Below are 20,965 nucleotides of genomic sequence, written 5' to 3' on the forward strand. Positions count from 1 at the left end.
TTTAGTGATCAATAAATATATATACTTAATCAATTTGGTGGTATTTTGAATCATGACAGATGATCAACTAAGTCACTATGCACTAAATCAAGTGATCAATAGAGTGATTTGATGTGAACTACTTAATTCACCCATATTTAGTGATAAACAAAGGAAATTAACGATATTTAGTAACCAATATATATATATACATATATTTAATCAATTTGATGGTATTTTGAGTCAGGACAGATGATCAACTAAGTCATTCTGCACTAAATCGAGTGATCATTAGAGTGACTTGACGTGAACTATTTGATTCACCCATATTTAGTCATAAACAAAGGAAATCAATGATATTTAGTGATCAATATATATACTTTATAAATTTGATGGTGTTTTGAGTAAAAAAACAGATGATCAACTAAGTCACTATGCACTAAATCGAGTGATCATTAGAGTGATTTGATGTGAACTACTTGATTCACCCATATTTAGTGATAAACAAAGAAAATCAATGATATTTAGTAATCAATATATATACTTAATCAATTTGATAGTATTTAGAGTCAGGACAGATGATCAACTAAGCCACTATGCACTAAATCGAGTGATCAATAGAGTGATTTGATGTGAACTACTTAATTCACCCATATTTAGTGATAAAAAAAAAGGAAATCAATAATATTTACTGATCAATATATATACTTAATCAATTTGATGGTATTTTGAGTCAGGACAAATGATCAACTAAGTCACTATGCACTAAATCAAGTGATCATTAAAGTGATTTGATGTGAACTACTTGATTCACCCATATTTAATGATAAACAAAGGAAATCACTGATATTTAGTGATCAATAGAGTGAATATTTTACAAAGAACTAAGTACATTGTTGCAACAGATGAGCCATTTGTTGTAACAGATAAGTTACTTGTTGCAATATTTGAGTTATCTGTTGCAACATATTAGTAACTTGTTGCAAAAGCTTCAGCAACTATTTGATTTGTTGCAACATCTGAGACATTTGTTGCAACAAATTACTCAACTGTTGCAATAATTTACTCAATTGTTTGATTTTTACCGGCAAGGTCAGGAATCTGTTGCCAACAGATTGCTCAGCTGTTGTAACTATTTACTCAAAGAAACTCTTTGATTATTCCCAACAGTTGTTTAATCTGTTGCAATAGATAGGAAATCTGTTGCAACATCTGCAACAGCTATTTGATTATTACCAACAGAGTTGTAACTTGTTTAAAACTACTGAACATGAGGAAGCTGTTGCAACAGGTGAGGAATCCGTTGCAACAACCTCAACAACTTTTTGATTTTTTCCAACATGTGAGGAATCTGTTGCAACAACTTCTTTGATTATTGCAATGACTTTATGACTTATTTGAAACTACTTAACATAATTTGAACAACTGAAATCATAATGTTCATCATCCATCATAATCCACTAAGAACATAAAATACAAACTTATAAATAATTGTTCGTTAGCTCCCCTTAGGGCTCCAAAAGTACAAATTAACAAAGGATATGTTCAACAGCTAACTAGTTGTCATGCAACAAGTCCAAGCATTTGTTGGAAAACCCGAACATGTTACAGAGCTGTTGCAACATATTTATTATTTGTTGGAAATTTTTCAGCAATTTATTAACAACAAAACATAGATTTGTGATTTGAACAAGATCAACATATCACTTAGATGAGTTGTTGCAATTGATCACTTAGTTGTTTGTGACAACTTCGGTTGTCTCTGTCCAACAACTGTAAAATATGTCCAAAAGCTATGTAGGTGTTGCAACAAGAAGTTTACTTGTTGCGACAAGTCAGTAAGTTGTTAGAAAGAGTAGAAGTTGTCCAACAGCTTTCAAAGTTGTTGCAACAAGTAGGCTAAATTATTTATACACATTTTAGCAGTTGTTGCAACAAATTAGTACAGAAGTTGCAACAATTGCATAAATTGTTGCAAAAACTACAACAATCACAGGTAATAAATTTAAGCTCTTATACAACATCTTTAGCACTTGTTGCAACAATCAGAATCGCATCGTAAATTGTTGGTAAATCAGCAGCTATATCCAGATGAATAATTGAAATAAAACAATATTGTTTTACTTACCAAATGAGCGGAAATAAATCAAGAAGTAATGCCCAAGCACACAAATGAAATCCGGTCCGAAAATTACGTAAATCGGGTGATTTTTTTTTTTCTTTTTCTTGAGCAACTTTTTTCTAAATAAAAGAAGAAAGAAACAGCATCAAAAGAGGAGGAGGGGGATGGAGGGGTGGGTGGGTGGATTAAGAAACAAAAAAAAATTCAAAACTTGTTTTCAAGATTTTTTTTTTTGGGTGGGGCGTGGTTGGGTGGTGCAAAAAATCAAAAACAAAAACTTTTTTTTTTTAAACAAAATTAATTTTTTTTGGGATGGGTGGGTGGAGTAAGAAACCAAAAAAAAATAATTCAAAACTTCTTTAAAAAAAAAATTATTTTTTTTGGTGGGAGGGCCGGGGGGGGGGGGGGGGGTGGTGAAAAAAAAAAAAAAAGAATCAAGACTTTAATATATATATATATATATATATATATATTAGGGAGGGGGAAAGGAAGAGGGGGGGGAGGGAGCGAGGGGTGGGAGGAGGGGGTTTGGTTAAAAAACAAAAAAATATATCAAAACTTTTTTTTTTTTTTTTAGGAGAGGGGAGGGGCGGGGGGAGGGGTGGGAGGAGGAGGATTGGGGTGGGGGGGAGGCGCTGGTGAGATTTTTGGGATTAAGTTGGGGTTTTTTTGTATTTTGTAAAAGTTTAACAAGTTTTAAAACTACATTTTGAACCCTAATTAACTTAATCACAATTTAAGTGGGTTTTGACTTGGGCTGGTCAAAGTTGTCACCTCTAGTAATTATAAGACTTGAATGTCACCTTGAGTTAAATTTTCGAGCTTACTTTCACATCCGATGATAATGGCCCGTATTTACTTTTGGAGTTCGATTAATACCACTTTGGAAGGTAAAGCCTCCTATTAAAGATTACTCAGTTCGCTCGACGTGAATTTGAAATTTTCTTTGGCTCAATTGTATTTCAGCATGATTGGGCTTTTGTTGTGTCATAGCCTCATAGTCATGTATTACTTTATGGTGATAGCATTAAAATAAAAATACATTTCTATTAGTATAACATATATAAAAATGTTCAGCGACATACTTTTCCTTAAAATAGGTACGATATCTAATATTTGATTATTATCATTCACCCGATAACAATTCTTAGCTTACTGTTTACTTTTTATGTCCCATTTTAATTGTAGTTTTAATTTTTTTTTTCACGCTCATTAAAAATAACAAAATAAGGTATACAACAACATACCCATTATATTTTCACAAGTGGATTCCTGGGAGTGTAGGAAACAGACGCATCTACCCCTACTCTTAGGATAGTATTGTTTCCGATAGACCCTTACCTCAAGAAAAGACATTTCAAAGAAGGTATAATTTACTAAATTGCCTCTATATATTATATGCTTTTTGAGATTGTGCAATATTTAAAGGACTACTTCTTTAATATTAAGGATATAGTTGGCAACAAGTGTTAACTTTAGTCTTGAATTATTGAAGTGACACTGATTTTTAAACAATTTTTTAAGCGAAAACGACAATTAAAATGGGCAGAAAGAGTATGTAAAAAAAATCTTGTAATGCAATTGAAAATGCAAAAATTAAATGAAGCAAACAAAAGATAGAATTGAAGATAAGCCCAATTCAGGGGCATGAATGAACCTTTAAAATAAACATAAATATCAACTCAAATTAACACTTAATAAACCTGGACTACAGGAATAACCTATAAGGGGAAGTAATTCCCTTAAAAGAGGTTCAACATAAACGAAAGAATTCAGCCCTACTGTACTTTCTCAAGAATTTCATACACAAATTATACTAAAAATAGATTCAAAAACAAAAAGTTGAATTACCCAAATAACATTCTTATATATAATACTAATGTCCCAAATAGTTTCTATGCTTACTTGGAAAGCCATCAATTACATATTAAAAAAAAAACTTAAATGAAGACAACACATTTTAATAAATTTATTTAATGGGCGTATAATCCTTCATAATTAGTTACTATTGTCCCTAACATGCATCTTCAATGCTTTATTGTTTGAAATACTGAAACGTGGAAAAATTGGCATGTATTTTAATGCATCCTTGTTTCGTCCTTTCAGAAATCTTGAAGATTTTTGCCTCTGTGGATATTCTTCAACTAATCATGACTGAGAATGAATATTCATTTTTTTTGGTAAGTAAATTAAATTTATTATCAAGGCGACACTATAATGGAAAAATCAAAACAGAGCCATATCTTGGACATAAATTTCTAGATTGGCAAAGTACAAATCCTCAGCACTAGCATTTCCTACGTTACATCAGTAAATTAAATTGATTTAGAGTCCAAGTTGGTTATTTCTTGCTACACTACCATACTGTTGGGTCTATATTAGCAAGACTATAATGTTTATAATTGTTGATTGGTATTGTATCGTTGATTGATGCAAGTACTGCTACATTTTGAAATCGATAGTCTTGTTTGACTGGATCATGTTCGAAATGATGTTCCATCACTATAAATACTTGTAGTCACTGTTTGTTTAGCTCGAGACTCGTTTTATAAAATAAAATATCGTTTTAACTTTTGAAAATTTAAGATCAAGTTAATGGTGTCCAAGTGTGGGAGTTATGGAATTTTACTAAATGTGGACTAACATTAACTTGATTATTGTGGTTTATAAAATGGGCTAAACAAATATAGTCGGTGGACATGACTTGGACCGATTATATGTCGGATTCATTGTTGGGCCTGAATCACTTCATTTATTGGTGTATGCAGTAGTGTAGGCCCTGTTGAAAACCTAAAAAGCCTGTTATGGGAGTCTGATTAGGTCAAGGCTTGATGCCTATAAATATACGGCTAGATTCCCTTTCATATCCTCCACTGTATTGCGCATTCCTATTCAATCGTCAACAGTAGGAGGAGCAAATAAGAGGAAGACGTAGTCAAACTCTCTGCACTCCTACAACGCGCTTCCGCATTGATGAATAAGAATGATTAACATGTACACGACTTAATCTTGTTTTCCTTATGGTTTTCTTAATCTATATAATAATGTTAGAGCTACAATTAAATTAACTTACAGGAAAAACATCAAAAGGTATTTACTGATTCCCACTTATGTTTGAATTATTATGGTTATTTATTCATTTATATATTTTGATAGGTGTTCTTGTCACAGAATTTATAGATGTAATTACATTAGTTCTACTTTTGGATTTTGATAATCTCTTGCATCACTTGAGCACGTGTTAATCGCATTGCTTTAACTTGTTCAAAATTGACTGTAACTGAAAATTCTGTTGTGTTCTCATTATCACCTAATGTCATGTGTTTTAGAATCGTTGACACTTGCAGATTGTCTGCCTTTAAGGTGCTCTTAATTTTTTAATCATAGGCATAAACCTTATAAAAATATCAATATAGTCCTTGATTAGATGCATCTCTGTGAATTTCTATTGTCTCAGTAGTTGGTTGAGATAGAGGGCGAAGGAAGTCTACCTTTAGGTTTGGGTACCGACATATGGATCCAACTGACCCATTGATCACTAAAGTTATGATTGCGCTTTATTAATGCCTATAAGTTGGATTATGTCTGTAGAAAGAAATAGTAAAGAATTTCAATTTGTGGATTATTTTAATCCCGTGCTTAGTTAGAAGAATCAACAATTTAAAAACGGATAGGCTGCATTTATTACTTTCTGTGTGTAAGATAGTAACTGGATTGCTAAGAAAACCTCTAAAGCCTACAAATTGTCTTTCCCTAGTAGTATCACCTCAAAATAGAAGATTGATAGACAATCATTCAGTCCTTATGGTTGAAACATTAAGAGCACCTTAATGTAGGCAATCTTCAACTATCAACAATTCTAATACACATGACATCAGGCGACAATGAGAAAACAACTGAATTTTTTATACAATCAATTTTGAATAAGCTAAAGCAATGCAGTTAACATGTACTGAAGTGATGTAAGATATAATCAAAATACAAAAGTAGAACTAATGTAATTAAGTCTACAAATTCTGTAACAAGAACACCTATTAAAATTTATAAATGAGTAAACAACCATAATAGCTTAAACATAAGTGGGAACTAGTTAATACCTTTCAATGTTTTCCCGTAACTTAATTTAATTGTAGCTTTGACATTATTGTATAGATTAAAGAATACTATAATGGAAAGAAAGATTAAGACGCATACCTGTCATTCGGGCCTAAGGATGGGGATGTGACATATCTCATATTGAAGGAATTCTATTTATCCTTTTTTATTTTTTTTAACTTTTCTCTTTTGTTTGTAATTTAAATTAATTATAAAAATTAAAGATCCACATCCCAAAACTCACGTCTATTCATCAAGGGTTATGATTTTTTCTGCCAAAGTTTCTTCTTTTCAACTTCAAGAAAGTAACAGTCCAATCACATTATAAAAAAAACGGTTAAAATTATGAAAAAAGGATGCAATAACTTCACAAAAAAAAAAAACTGAGGGCTTTTCATTTGTTGTGAATTAGAATTTGGGGAAGAAGATCAAATTCCATTATATGAAGTGAGAGGATACTTAGACTTTTCCTGAAACCTAAACTCGTAAATTCCTCCTAAGAAAGGGGTTCTTTGGAAAAGCAATAAGACCCTTTCACCATCTTATACTACCGGATGGTGTTAACTTACAATACCACATGTATATTTTAAGTTCTTTCTTTTTCTTTTTTCAACTTTATCAATATACACTTTTATTGTTTTGCTTTTTCAGTTCCTTAATCTAAGTATAGGTAGAATACCATGTAGCTAATAAATTATTGATCCAAAAATCTTCATATAGGTAGAATATTCGTATAGTTCAACTACGGCAATTAAATCAAAATTTTGGCATTAGACTTTTAAGATGAAGACGAGATTGACATTATTGGGTCGTTTGGAACTTGCGAGATAACTTTAGTTAGGAAGAACTTGAGGTATGTAAGGCAAACCTTCCAAATTGAAGTCCACTAATTAAACTCCGAATGTCATATCCCTTTCAATTCATTGTCTTCTCTATTCATGTACCTCGTGCAATTCGAATTCAATGAAATCATGTTGTTCGAGTTTGTATCGATTCAAGCATGACGTAAATTTAAGAACTTCTTTCTCATGTGTCTTACTTATTTTAAATGATGGCATCTGCTTTTTCAAATGTTGACTATGCATTTTATGAGCTTTGATTATACTTATATATAATTTATGATTCTGAATGAAAGGACTTATCAGCTAAGGAGCCACACGACATGATGTTTATGAAAAAGGGGATAATAATCCATATGTTATGAAATGTTTTTGGGAGTACTATTTTGAAGAGAAGGCGTTTGTCTGTGTGTCATTCGCCCGAAACTACATAGGTTAGTGTAGGATAAAGATCGTTCCTTTGGTTCCAGTGGCTTCTTGTGTTTACCCCGATAAAGCAATATCTGGTCTTGTACAAATAATTCCATACATCAAACTGCCAACATCTGAAGCATAAGGAACTTTCTTTATATCTTCTTTCTCATCATAACTAGAAAGATACTGCTCCATGCTCAATTTAAAGTGCATAGCTAAAGGTATGCTGACAACCTTAGCATTATCCATGTGTAGCTGCGAAGTACTTTCTGAATGTACTTCTCTTGTGATAATCATAACTTTTTAGCCTCTTTGTCATGGACAATCTGCATGCAAGAATCTGTTTTTTGGTTCTAAGTCTTTCATAGCAAAATACTTATTCAACTCTTGCACTTAACTTTTGAATTCTGCAAGCATTATGACTAACAACAGGCATGTCATTGACAAAAAGCAGTAAAATGATAAAGTCACTATCAGAGAATTTTTGCACAAAAACACAACAATCTGAAGAAGTCTTCTTGAAGCCCTGTTGACTCATAAAAGAATCAAACTTCGTGTATCACTGCCTGTGAGCTTTTTAGATCATACAAGCTCTTTTTCAATTTGCAAACATAATTCTCTTTACCCTTGACTACAAACCATTTTCCATATAAATTTCTTCATCTAAGTCATCATGGAGAAAAGTAGTTTTAACATCCATTTACTCAATCTCTAAATTCAGACTTGTAGCTAAGCCTAGAACCAGGCGAATGGATGACATCTTCACAACTGGAGAGAATACCTCATCAAAATCAACATCCTTTTTCTGATTACATCCCTATACAACTAATCTATCCTTGTACCATAGAACTATGTTGCCAACTTGCCATCCTCATGTTTCACCCTGAAAATCCACCTATTTTTCAAAGCTTTTATGTCTTTAGGCAGCTTAATCAAATAAAAAATGTGATTATCATGTAAAAATTTAATCTCATCTTCCATAGCATCAAATAAAAAATGTGATTATCATGTAAAGATTTAATCTCATCTTCCAAAACATCAAACGATGTAAAGATTTAATCTCATCTTCCATAGCATCAAACGAACCTTTCTTCACCATCCATGGCATCATCAAAACTTTCAGGTTCTCCACCGTAACTCAAGAGTATATAATTATTGAAAAAATGACGAGATAAAGGTGTTTTCTCTCTAATAGATCTTCTGAGAGATCTCTATAGAGCATCAATAGTAGCTGGTTGCTGGCTAACCACCTCATCTTGCACTAGAGCATCAACAACATCATGCTGGTCATTCTGGACGTGATCACCAACTTTATTATCGATTTGATTTCCATCATTTTGAAGATTTCCTTCAGGTGCATACTCGCAGGAACTGGATCAACATCAACTAAGATCTCATTGCTCCAAGAATCAACCTTCTCAGCCTTTTCAAAATCTTCAATTGTCTAGTAGTCTTCAAAGAACACAACATCACGCCTTCTAACAAGTTTCTTCTCAATTAGATCATCGAACGATAGTCAATTTCGTCTTGACGATAACCAATGAAGATAAACTGCCTAGTTTTAACATCCAGCTTTTGCTCTCATCCTTAGGAACATATACAAAAGTCTTACACCCCCAAATCTCAGATAAGCATAAGATAAATCCTTACCAAACCAAAATCTGTTCGGGACATCACCATCCAAAGCAACAGTATGAGACAAATTGATAACATAAGCGATAGGATTGGTCACTTCGCCCAAAGAATACGACAACTTAGCATCTGAAAGCAAACATCTAATCCTCCCAACTAGATCATTCTCTCTGCTAAACCATTTAATTAAGGAGTCACAAGTAGTTTTCTGATGCTGAATATATAGCTCTCTGCGATAATTATCAAAATGTTCAATATTTCACCACCATTATTTGAGCGAATGCATTTTAGTTTCTTCCATGTCTGTCTCTCAACGAAGCCCAGAAAATTCTTAAACTAAATACTTGATTCTTGGACTTCAAACGAAATACCTAGAGTTTGCGAGAATGATTATCAATAAATCTCACAAAGTAAAATGCACCACACACCATGAGACCTTACTTTAATAGGACAACACAAATCAAAATGTACCAACTCCAACAAATAAAACTTTCTTAAAGGCGGATGACTTTGAAAAGAAACTCTTTTCTGGCTAATTAATGAACACGTCTCTTTTACTTTGCTTGTTTCACTCCAGAAAGCAAATTATTCTTAGCCAAATTATCAATCCCCTTCTCGCTCATTTGATCCAGCGTTATATGCTATAACTCTGATGAATTATTATTTTTCACCAAATTTATTGAGTCACTAGAAATTGAGCCCTGAAATATGTACAAGTTAGATAACATGTTACCTCGAGCCATATCCATTGAACCTTTAAGAAGCTTTCACTAGCCACCACTAACAGTGCTATAATAACCTTCATCAAGCTTTCTTGCAGAGATTAAATTCAGGCGAACATCTGGGGCATGTTTGACATTGTTACTTTTCAAACAAACTGTACCAATATCAAATATTTCAACCTCATCATCATTACCCATTTTTAACATTCCAAAATTACCTAGAGTATAAAAAGAAAATAATTCCTTCTCTGGTGTGATATGAGAAGTGGAACCTGAATCCACACCAACTAGTCTTATCATAAACAAGATTGATGTTATTTCACCACATGCAACAAGAAGATTATCTTTAGCAACACGATGTTCATTATCACCATCTTTATTTTGTTGTTTCATATCTCTCTTATGCCTGTAGCAATATTTCTTGATATGCCCTTTCTTGTTTCGATAGCCACATGTAACATTCTTGTACCTGAACCTTGACTTGCTTCTACTGTTGCCTCTGTCATTCTTACCTCTACAATTGCTTCTCCCTTGTATTCAATAACCAAAACATCGAGTGTGAAGCCGTAGAAGACGAAACTTGAGATCATCTTCTCATCTCTTCATTTAAATATCACTCTTAGCATATTCTAGTTACAACACCACTAGCAGCATAATTGGTCAAGGAAACAGGAAGAGTTTTTCCAAGCGCCAGGCAGATTATTCAAAAGCCGAAATCTCTATATTTCTTCATCAAACTTTACACCCATTCTAGACAGCTGCTAAAGGACAACCTAAAAATTATTTATATGATAAAAATAGGATTTCCCTCTTTGTATCTAATATTCATTAATTGCTTCAGCAATAAAGTGTCTCGAGCTTTTCCCACAAACTTCTAGCATGTGTCTCATTCACAGTATGATTACGCACATTGCCTTCAACCCATTTTCATGATATAGTCACAAACCTGTAAGTGCTCAAAATTCCAATCCTCATTCATTTGTTCGGGTTTATTAGAAGCAAACATAGGTAAATGTATTTTCTTGATGTACAAAAAGAAGATCTTTTGTCTTGCCTTTATAGACACGGTAATTACTTCCATTTAAACAAAACACCTTGCTCTTATTTGCCTCCATCATTCAAATAAAAATATCACAATCAAATATAACCACAAGTTCTGATATCACTTTGTTGAAAAAAAAAAAAAACTACAAAGTGCACGACACGTTAATAGTGTAAGAATACCCAAGTCTAACTTCCTACACTATTTGAACAAGCAGAGTAAATCGATTTTAAGCACAAATGAATGTACGGGTAGCCACCAAACAAATAAAATAGCAAGCAAAGTAATCAAACGAGAGACACCAAATTTAAATGGAAAACCCCTTCAATGTGAAGAGGAAAAACCACGGGACCTCGGCCCACAATAACTCCACGAAAATCAACAAGAGTTACAATAATGTTCTCCAAATTGGCCACCAAACAAGTGTCAAAACAACGAGCAACATTAGATAAAAGATAACACCAAAACTAGAGAAGAAAGGAAGCAAAATCACCAAAATGCTGCTACTGTTCATGAGCCAAAATCTGGGGCTATAGGACTCCAAATCTACCTTGGTTAGTCCCCAGTCAATATTAAGATGAGAAGAACAAACGATCCATAATCAACTGAATCGGACAAGGAATGAAGCGTGAATCACAATTTGAAGCGGACTGTTGTAGCTATTTTTATGCGAAAATTAATATTTCTCTATGTATGTTGTTGTAAATTCACTCTTGTGTTCTGAAAAATCAAACCTAAAGAGGTCTTATATATGTAGCATGATAGTGGGATTTAGGGCAAAAATGGGCTGATCCAAATTGAGTTTTTATTTATCCACATAGAAAGAGATAAAAGACCCAAAACCAAAAGTCACAAACATATTATAAAATACTTAAAATTACGATTACACTTAAATTGCCATTTTTTTTCTTTAAAATCTCTGTCTTCTTCCGGAGGTTACCAACCCCCTTTTCCTCCGGTAACCGTCTTCAAAAAGTCTCCTTTTGTTTTTTAAATTCAAATAAGCACACAGATGTTTAAATTAAAATTAGTTACTTTAATCTCTAGTAAAATGCTTGTACCAGTTGGAATATCATCGGTGAATCTTATTATCGGTAAATTTGGGTCTTTCTGTCAAGAAGTCATGGTGATTTCCATCTAGATAGGAATTCTGAACTCGAAGTCGGCAGTTATATGTTCTTTCATCGCTGTTGTCGTACTTTATTTCTTTGAACCTCTTATAGAAATTAGGTGATACTTCTTTGAGCCTCTTAAATTAAACTTAATAGTGAGGGATCGTTCAATGATCATGAAAATTCTGATTGCTGGAGTAAACATAGTGACGCCATCATATTTATTGATAAGAAATGGAGCAAGAAGTGTAAATAAATTTTGAGCTTTTGAAAATTCATTTTTTTTATGGGGCTTATATTTAGATAATTTAAATCTTTTTTGCCATTATTTTTTGACAGGTCTCTTTCATATAAACATGTATACTTATTTTCGCTCATAGTTTTTTGATAACTTGTTTTTACTTTCACGCTCTTATTTTGTTGGCAAAACACGCATGAATTAAGTAGATAAAATGATATATATTAGCTACAACTTAGATGCCGTTTGGCCATAAAAATTATTCACTTTTTTTCGGATTTTTTTTTTCTTCACTTTTTTCACTTTTGGCCATAAATATTCCGAATACAACTTGAAGTTGTATTCCGGAATACCAAAAACTCAAAAAATTTGTTTTTCAAGTTTTTTTCACTTTTTTACAACTACATTTCACCAAAAACTACAATTTCAAAAACTATGGCCAAACACAACTCCAACTCCAACTTCAAAAATTCCAAAAAACGTGAATTTGTTTTTGGTATCTATGGACAAACGGCTACTTAGGTGCCGTTTGGCCATAAAAATTATTCACTTTTTTCCGGAATTTTTTTCACTTTTGGGCGTTTGGCCATAAATATTCCGAATACAACTTGAAGTTGTATTCCGGAATACCAAAAACTCAAAAAACTTGTTTTTAAAAAAATTTCACTTTTTTCACTTTTTTACAACTACATTTCACCAAAAACTACAATTTCAAAAATTATGACCAAACACAACTTCAACTCCAAAAATTCCAAAAAAAGTGAATTTGTTTTTAGTATTTATAGCCAAACGGCATCTTAATTAGATATCTTTGATGTGTAAAAGGTTCCCCGTGAAATCACAGTTTGTAAAACGGATTTGACTACAAGCCTGGGTAAACTATATACTCCCTCCGTTTCAATTTATATGAACCCATTTGACTGAGCATGATATTTAAGAAACAGGGAAGACTTTTGAAACTTGTGGTTCAAAATAAGCCTTGAAAATTTGTGTGGCTGTAAATCATTCATAAAGTGAATTTGTTTTCAAATTAGGAAAGAGGTCATTCATTTTGGCACGAAATAAAAAGGAAATAGGATCAAACAAATTGAAACAGAGGGAGTATTATTCTATGCAATCTTGCTTTGTCCCTTATACGTATTATTCTTATCCACGAACTCTTAAGTGGTTTTGCAATGAAGTGAAAAGATCATGGGGTAAATCCACAAAAATAAAAGAATAGGGTGCAAACTACTTAAAAGAAATTGGTAAATACCGAAATAAGTATATAAAAAGAAAATAAAAAATAAAAAAGTGACATTTGAACCGGTAGAACCGGCTATATTTTCGTAATAATATAATATTTACATCAGTGCACCTGCAACTGCGAGGAATGAAAACCCTCTTCCCAATCACAGTATATTTTCGTAATAAAAATTGCCATTTTTGAAAATCTGAGGACCACAAATAAGTATGAGGTTTTCACCTTCACTGTTAAGTATCTCTATTCTGATACTTGTGTCATTCACTCATGGAAACACGTAAGTGCGAATCTTGACAATTTTACCTTGCTGATTTTATGCTTTATTTTTGAGAAAATGATCATTATGTGAGTTTTGCAATTTGGATTTAACTTCTATACAGTGAGATATACATAAGTTTGACACTCGGTCGGAATCGTTAAGCATATTTTCCAGGTTACAAATCCATGCTTATTATGGATAGTTAACTTTAGGCTTTAATGATTTCCAGTTGCAGGCTCAAACTGGGAAATTTCATTCAACCAAACTGAGCTTTGTACACCAATTAGCTTTTTGGACTCTAAGCTAATTCCCATCTACCGTAGAACTAAACAGAAAAGTCTAACTGTTAATGAACACACCTCCATTTAGGCTGCTGTTGTCCCTTGATGTGCAGCTGGAGTATGACCACCCTAGAATGTGTTTTAGGCTTGATCTTTTTCACTTTAGTAGAGAGCCATTGTATTTCACATTCCCAGCTTCCAATCTGTCTGTGATTCTGATTCCTCATCCAATGTAACGGTGTCTTCCATTGTTCTTAGCATAGTCACAACTGAAGAACAAATGAGAGAATGTCTCTACCTCTCCTGTGTTGCAGAGCACACAGATGAATACCCCATTTCTCTAGTCTATCCACTGTAGCAAGTCTTCTTTGTATTGCCAACCAAAGTAAGAACTGGTGTTTTGGGATAACCCCCTGGCTCACTCAAGCTCTTCCATGCTACCTTCTGGTACTGGGGTGTAAAGAAAAGATAAGCACCCTTGATGCTGAATTTCCCTCTTGTGACCATTTTTGACAAGTCAGTGATGCAGTTGTTACGAGGAAACCGGGATCTAGCATCAAATATCTTCTTGACAAGCCAACAAGCTTGTTCAGGGGTCTTCATAGTTGTGATATCTTGTCTCTTTATGTAGAAGCTATGGAGCAATTGAATCCACAAAGTGTCTTTCTTGAGTGCCACTGCCCATCGCATTTTGCAGATTGCAGCCTTATTCCACACATAAAGATCAATTAAGTTCAAACCACTTGCACTCCTTGGTTTGCACATAGTTTCCCATGCAACTAATGCCTTTCTTGAGCTGTCAGTACTTCCTGTCCAGAGAAAAGTTCTGCAGACAGTAGTAGCCATTTTAATCGCCTTCTTAGGAAGTAGGAATTTGTATACTTTTTCCTGCAATTGCTCTATAAATTATGAGAAATTTACAGCCAAATATGATTCGGCCATCTAGTTCACAAAATATGTACGCAGTATATAGGTAGTGTATAGTTTATTCTAAATATACATATAATATACATACCTATATACTACCTATACAGCCGAAATGTATAAGCAGTGTATACTTTGGCCATGTTTGGTAAACTAGATAGCCGTAGGGTACATTTCCGTAAGCTTTTCCCTTAAATTATTGCATAAAGTGAATATGTTTTACACCTACATTGTATAGAAGTTAAAATTCATAAATGTTATAGGATGGATATGAAAGTTTTGCAAGTGGGACAGGAGCTAATGAAGGAAACTCTTCCATTACAATCTGGATCAAGACTATATGAACTGCAAGGGTTGAATTTGAATAAGTGGTATGAAGTGAAGATCTCATATCCTGCTTCTGTATGTACATTTGCATTCTTACCTACTAGTTTTGTATATACTATTGGTATTTAAAGCTTAAACCTTTGCTGCTGAACATATAACAGATACCAGCTACTTTCACTCTACAACTAAGTAAAGGAAGTTCAGGGCTAAATGTTGGTAGGAAGTTACTAAATACTGAAAAGATTATTTTTCAGGCGGACAGTCTTCAATTGCTTGGTGACAAGGTTTGTGTCTGCATGATATATATTGATTGTTGTCTATTCTTTTGCTCATTTTTACCTCTGAAAAGGCACTGATAATGGAAGTTGTTACAGGGTGGAACATTTGTCCTGGTAAATGTGGAGCCTGAGGGAATTGTTGCAATACCTGGGGTAAAGGAGAGGAAACACATCATATATAATATAGGTAAACTTTTCCCCTTAATTTAGATAGTTCAAAGTTCCATTTAACATATTTAATCATCTTCTCACATGTGATGGTAATATTCACTGAAGTTGTTATCATTTATAAGCGAATTGGGCAATGCTTTTCAAACACACCTTAACCTCCCTTTACCCCCCCACAAAAAGTGGGAAGGAATTAAAGAACCTTCACGTATAATTTGTGTTTTCGAGTCACTTGCCATAGCAAATGGAAAAAGAAAGATAAATGCAATAACCTAACACCTGCTAATAAATTGAAATTCACTAAATCAAAGGCTTATTTACATAACACTCGTTGATCTGGGAATTACATTTAGGTAAACAGAAAAATGTGAAAGTATGCATTATTGAAATTTATCTAGGCTCTCATCAGCTATATGGATACACCATGTAACAACAAGTCAACATCAACAATGCCCAATCCCAAGAAAGTTGTTGTCCGTATGAATCGCCCATATCACTCCATTTAAGCATGTATCAAATACCAAATTGTCATATAAAATTAATATTATATGTACCAAGTGTCAAGTTGTTTAAATCTCTAAAACTTTGTGAGCTCCTTGAGTAGTTCGGAGGTTTTTGCTTCTCAGGAGATTTGACTTTTTTTGGCAGTCAATTGCATCCTCTGGATGATTGATGTAATGAAAGCGTACTTCACTTGATAAAAGAAAGTTTCAAGTAGACCCTGTTAGATCTAAGACCTGTTGCATAAGGTTGTCAACAAAGAACATGTGAAGCCCTTTGCAATCGTCTGGTTATTCTTTTATTATTGCTCCTATTAAAAGAAGCTAGAATTTTAATAGATTCTATAAAGATTTCCATTGTTACTTGTCACTTGAAGAAGAGAAAGAAAGGTAATTTGGTGGGAGAAATGTATAATGGGGGAAAAAAGATGAAGTCTTGTGCATATTTAAGTGCTGAGCTGGAGATGCTAAAACGATCTAGTTTGGTGGAGGTTCTATGATATAGGATGAGAGTTTATTATGGTGACGAGAATTTATGAGCCATGATCTGCAGAGCTTTGAGAGCTGCTGTCACCAGCGGCCTTTGCAGCCATTGGTTAGCAGCAAACTCTTTTCAGGAGATGTGTTGGTCTTGGGAGGTTCAATTTTAGCAGGTACTTTATGATGCTCCCTTCGCTCCCTTAAGAAGGGAGCATTGCAAGATAAAATAGGTATGGAATATTATAGAGTTGATAACATCAAGTCCTATTACAACAAATGGCGCCTGTCACGTATTTTGCCGTAAGAAGCCTCAGAGCAGTGTTCTAGTTAAGGTATCATAGAACTATAGATATTTTTAATCTGGAGTAGAAACAATAGAAAAAGCTAAATACAGGTTGATTTTGTTAACCACACAGTTCTGTATAGCCAAGTTGCTTTAGAGCTTTAGTCTAGTTAGCACATTTCACACCAATCTTCAGGTTGTGACCTATTTGTCCAAGATTAACAAGGGAAAAAGAAGCCACTCCCCTTACTATCTGGCAGTTTAAGGAGGTAGATTGGAAGGTGAGTCAGCTAGTGGATTGACCAACATTTCTCTGTCAAAAAGATTGAAAAAAATTATTTACTAGAGTAAAGGAGACGAGGGCATGGGGACAAACCCTCCCCTGATCACAATAGGAATTGAGGCTCGTTTCTTGTATATCAGCCGTGGTCTCTCTCATTTTTATATTTAGATATTAACATTCTGTTAAAACTTACTTTCCTAAGTAGTCATATCTTTCGAGTTGTATCTTGTTAATCATTAATATTAGCATATCTGAGAAAAATAAGTAATTTGCTTAGTTCAAAATTGTAAGATGAAAACTAATGTGAATGAGAATAGTTAACTGAAGTTTGTTTTATCTTCTCTCACGGTTCCCAAGTTGAAATAAGCTTTTGATTACATAACTAGTAAACAAAGTAGTCCAAAGCGAAAAGTGAAGAAAAACGCCAAAGTCTGTTGGGGCTTTAAGCACATGACGGTACTTAAAACACGAGTGGCGCTAATGAAGAAAAAAATATTTTATATCTAATGCAATAAAAGGGAACTACAAACACTAACTATATTTGTTTGGACAAATGAATTGTAAAATTATATTTAAGCGAAATATATGAAGTAAAAAAGATGTCAATCAAGCACCCAAGGGTGTAGCGCAAAGGGTCAACGAAGTGTGTTGAAAATCATGAGGTCTCAGGTTCAAAACTCAACGAAAGGACAAAACACTTGGTGATTTCTTCCCATCTGTCCAAAATAAAATGATGTCAATCAAGTAAAACCATTTTAATTTCTGATTTAGGTGAAAAAAAATACAATTTTATATTTCTCGGGGCTAGTTTTCTTATGGTACTAAATTTCTGATTTCGTCTTCCTGAGAATTAAAAATTCATTCATAATGTTTTCTGTTAGCTTACCAACTATATTTGTTGTCTACCATTGTCTTCTTAAAGACAGAGTCTACGGTTGATGCCCTTGTATCTTAGCACCGACAGTAAAGCACCACCTAAGCGAGGTGACATGTGTTACCTTCGTGAACTTACACTATTCAATTGAAAGCAACCCTAGATATGCTCTCTGAAGTTCAACCAGGGTCCCTAGATGGTGCCTAACTGTTGGCCAAACAATCAGACAAAAAAGAATAAATAACTCTGTAAAAGCATACTACGCATAATTTCTTATAAGAATAAGAATGCAAGGCATAACGTCCACGTCAATTTCACCATAATCTTAGAATGAGAGTTTAGTTATGCATGGACATGAAAACAACAATAGATTTGATCAAAGAACTCATACAAATAGAGAAGAAAAGGAGGATAAAACCTGAATGATGGTCTCGTCTCCAAAAGCTCGCAAGAATTCTGAATGAGTGCCCCAAAACAAGCCCCAATTACTTATAGCTTATGCACAAAAAGGGAAAGGTAGAACTTCCCTTGGCGGAATACTTCCCTCAACTTATCCAGTGCTCTGGGCTGAAGAAATCATTTTTCACTGTGCGATTTTGTATGCACTTGAGTACGACTTCATTAATCTTTCATGTTTCAATGCGTCGCATTTGTGTAGTTTAATATTCTTTTTTATCTCGATGTGTCCCGTTGTCTAGGACAATTTTCCAATACCTTGCACTAAGCCATCACGGCACACTGAGATTAACACGATGCTCTTTGCTGTTTCACCTTTCTCCCTAGGGATTTCCCCTTTTCCTCCTCTTGTCCTTATGCCTTTAATATGTAGTTTCATTGCTGTGGCTGTGAGATTTTGAGCTTCATTGCGTGTGCTTTTGACACGTAAAAGCGGAAAATCATTCTCGTTCCAATTACACCTAGCACCAACACAAACATAATCAGGCAAATTCCGAGCAATAAAATATCACTCAAGGCATTCAATTCAAATAAGGAGAAATGTGTTAAATGTTTGTAACATTTTCGAGTCATCACTTGTGTTCTTGGTTGCGATGATAGGGATTGCAAATGTAGGCTAAATAGTGGCTTGTAGCTAAAATATCTGAAGTTCTATGAGGTCCTTACTTTGGTTTGTTCCAACTCATTGACAGAAAGTAGCTGTGACTTACTGTAATGCCGCAGCCGGTGTCTCGTTAAATTCCGTGCCCCTTTTCTTTGATGTTGAAATATTGTAATAACTATTGTGGAGCATTGGTTAGTTGAAAACTTCTCAGCTCAATTATTTATCTGCTTATCCATATTGGCCTATCTACAATGTGATCGTACCTTTTCAATTAAATTTTGACTTGTGAAGCTGTGGGCAGCTCATGGATTTCGTGTTACTTTTGCCTTTGATGTTTAGAACATTTAGATGACTGCTGTCATCTACAGTATGGTCAAATGAACAGCTTTTCTTGATGATTATGAACCCTGTGTCGTGATACATTTGCCGTCCAACAGTCTTGTCTTACCCCTTTTTGGCTGCTGTGTATTTGTAAGTATCTTCAATTGACTCTTACACAGTGTCTTACTAATATCATGTGCATTTCCATGGCAGTATGTGATGAGCTACTACTGGGCATCCCTCACCAAGCATGGTATGTCGTAGTGTTGGTGGTTCTCTGCTTGGCACTGGCACTTGTAATCCCGTCATTTCTTCCGTCATATCTTCTACCAGGGAATCAAGGATTAAATGCTGCTAGTCATGGTATTTCTAAGGACTCTTGATCATTTTTGGTAGTTGTCACCAGTCACATACGTTCGACAAGGGGTAGTAGATCATGGAGTTCAAGCATTAGAAAATTTTCTAACCAGTGTAAGCTAGTTTTGTTAATTGCAAATGATTGATTAAGATATGCATCATTACTTGATGCAGTTTTCGCACCCTATCTCTCACTTTATGTACTTTTTTTCCTTCTTTTGGCTGTAAACCTGGAGTTAGTTTGTCCTATCATTTTTCTTGCTTTGAATAAAGTTCTACTTACAAAATTTTCATGTGATACTGTCAAAATGAATTAACATTTAGTTGGTTCTGTTCATAAATGTGCCCCTTGTTATTAGCAGAAAGGAATTAACCCTATTTTAGAACCGGGAGAAGCATCATGATACATGTGATACACCTTACTTCCTTCACATATTGCTTTCTTTCTTGAGGGAACCGGGATTTTTTTTCTCTCTTTTAAACAATAATATGAATTCCTTGTTAAGAATTTTGAAGTTTTTTCCTCTTTATTTCCCTTCTATGTGCGTACTTGGTATTTGTCCTTGTTTTTTAACAAAGTAATTTGTTCGTGTTTTTGTTTTTTATTTGAACTCTCACTTTCTCAATCTTTTCCTTCTCCCCCTTGCCAAATGTTTGATCCTGAAGGCTCATAAAATCAACGGCCCAAAGATACTTTTCTAGACCCCCTCATGTCTCACACCACCCAAGAAGATGATGCCAACTGTGCGTCCATATGTCCTTTGGGTCCCCCCACTTTATCACAAAAAATACTATAAAATGCAACTCTCTAAGTCCTTTGCATTCATTCTCAGTTCCTTCTAAAGGTATCACAACCTCTCATAGAAATTTTAGCCATGGCTGATCAGCAGAAAGCACTCCGTAGATCACCTCCAAATTACGAAGGCATGAGGTTCATGGCAGCAGGAACACTTGGTGCTGCGTTGCTAGGCTTGTCCAGTCTTACCTTTGCAGGAACAGTTATATTTCTGATCCTTTCTGCTCCATTCCTGATCCTGTTCAGCCCAATTCTTGTTCCGGCCGCGATAATTCTGGTCTTGAGCACTGCCGGTTTCTTGTTCTCTGTTGGGTCTGGCATAGGGGGGTTAACTTC

At 34.3% G+C, this 20,965-nt stretch overlaps 1 protein-coding gene across 2 annotated transcripts; it reads left to right on the forward strand.

Annotated features, from left to right (window-relative positions):
• The first annotated feature begins 13,531 nt into the window (after nucleotides 1-13,531).
• Nucleotides 13,532-20,120, forward strand: LOC132029581 (uncharacterized). Of its 2 annotated transcripts, none has more exons than XM_059418851.1 (5): nucleotides 13,532-13,715; nucleotides 15,166-15,284; nucleotides 15,389-15,513; nucleotides 15,604-15,694; nucleotides 19,690-20,120. In XM_059418851.1, the coding sequence occupies exons 1-5, from the start codon at nucleotides 13,648-13,650 to the stop codon at nucleotides 19,857-19,859; spliced, it is 573 nt and encodes a 190-aa protein (XP_059274834.1). In that variant the 5' UTR covers nucleotides 13,532-13,647; the 3' UTR covers nucleotides 19,860-20,120. The 2 variants fall into 2 exon arrangements, with proteins under 2 accessions (XP_059274834.1, XP_059274833.1); XM_059418850.1 differs by having other exon boundaries at nucleotides 13,534-13,715; nucleotides 15,166-15,304; nucleotides 15,391-15,513.
• The last annotated feature ends 845 nt before the right edge of the window (nucleotides 20,121-20,965 follow it).

The sequence above is a fragment of the Lycium ferocissimum genome, chromosome 9 (genome assembly GCF_029784015.1).
Source record: "Lycium ferocissimum isolate CSIRO_LF1 chromosome 9, AGI_CSIRO_Lferr_CH_V1, whole genome shotgun sequence".
Classification (NCBI taxonomy): domain Eukaryota; kingdom Viridiplantae; phylum Streptophyta; class Magnoliopsida; order Solanales; family Solanaceae; genus Lycium; species Lycium ferocissimum.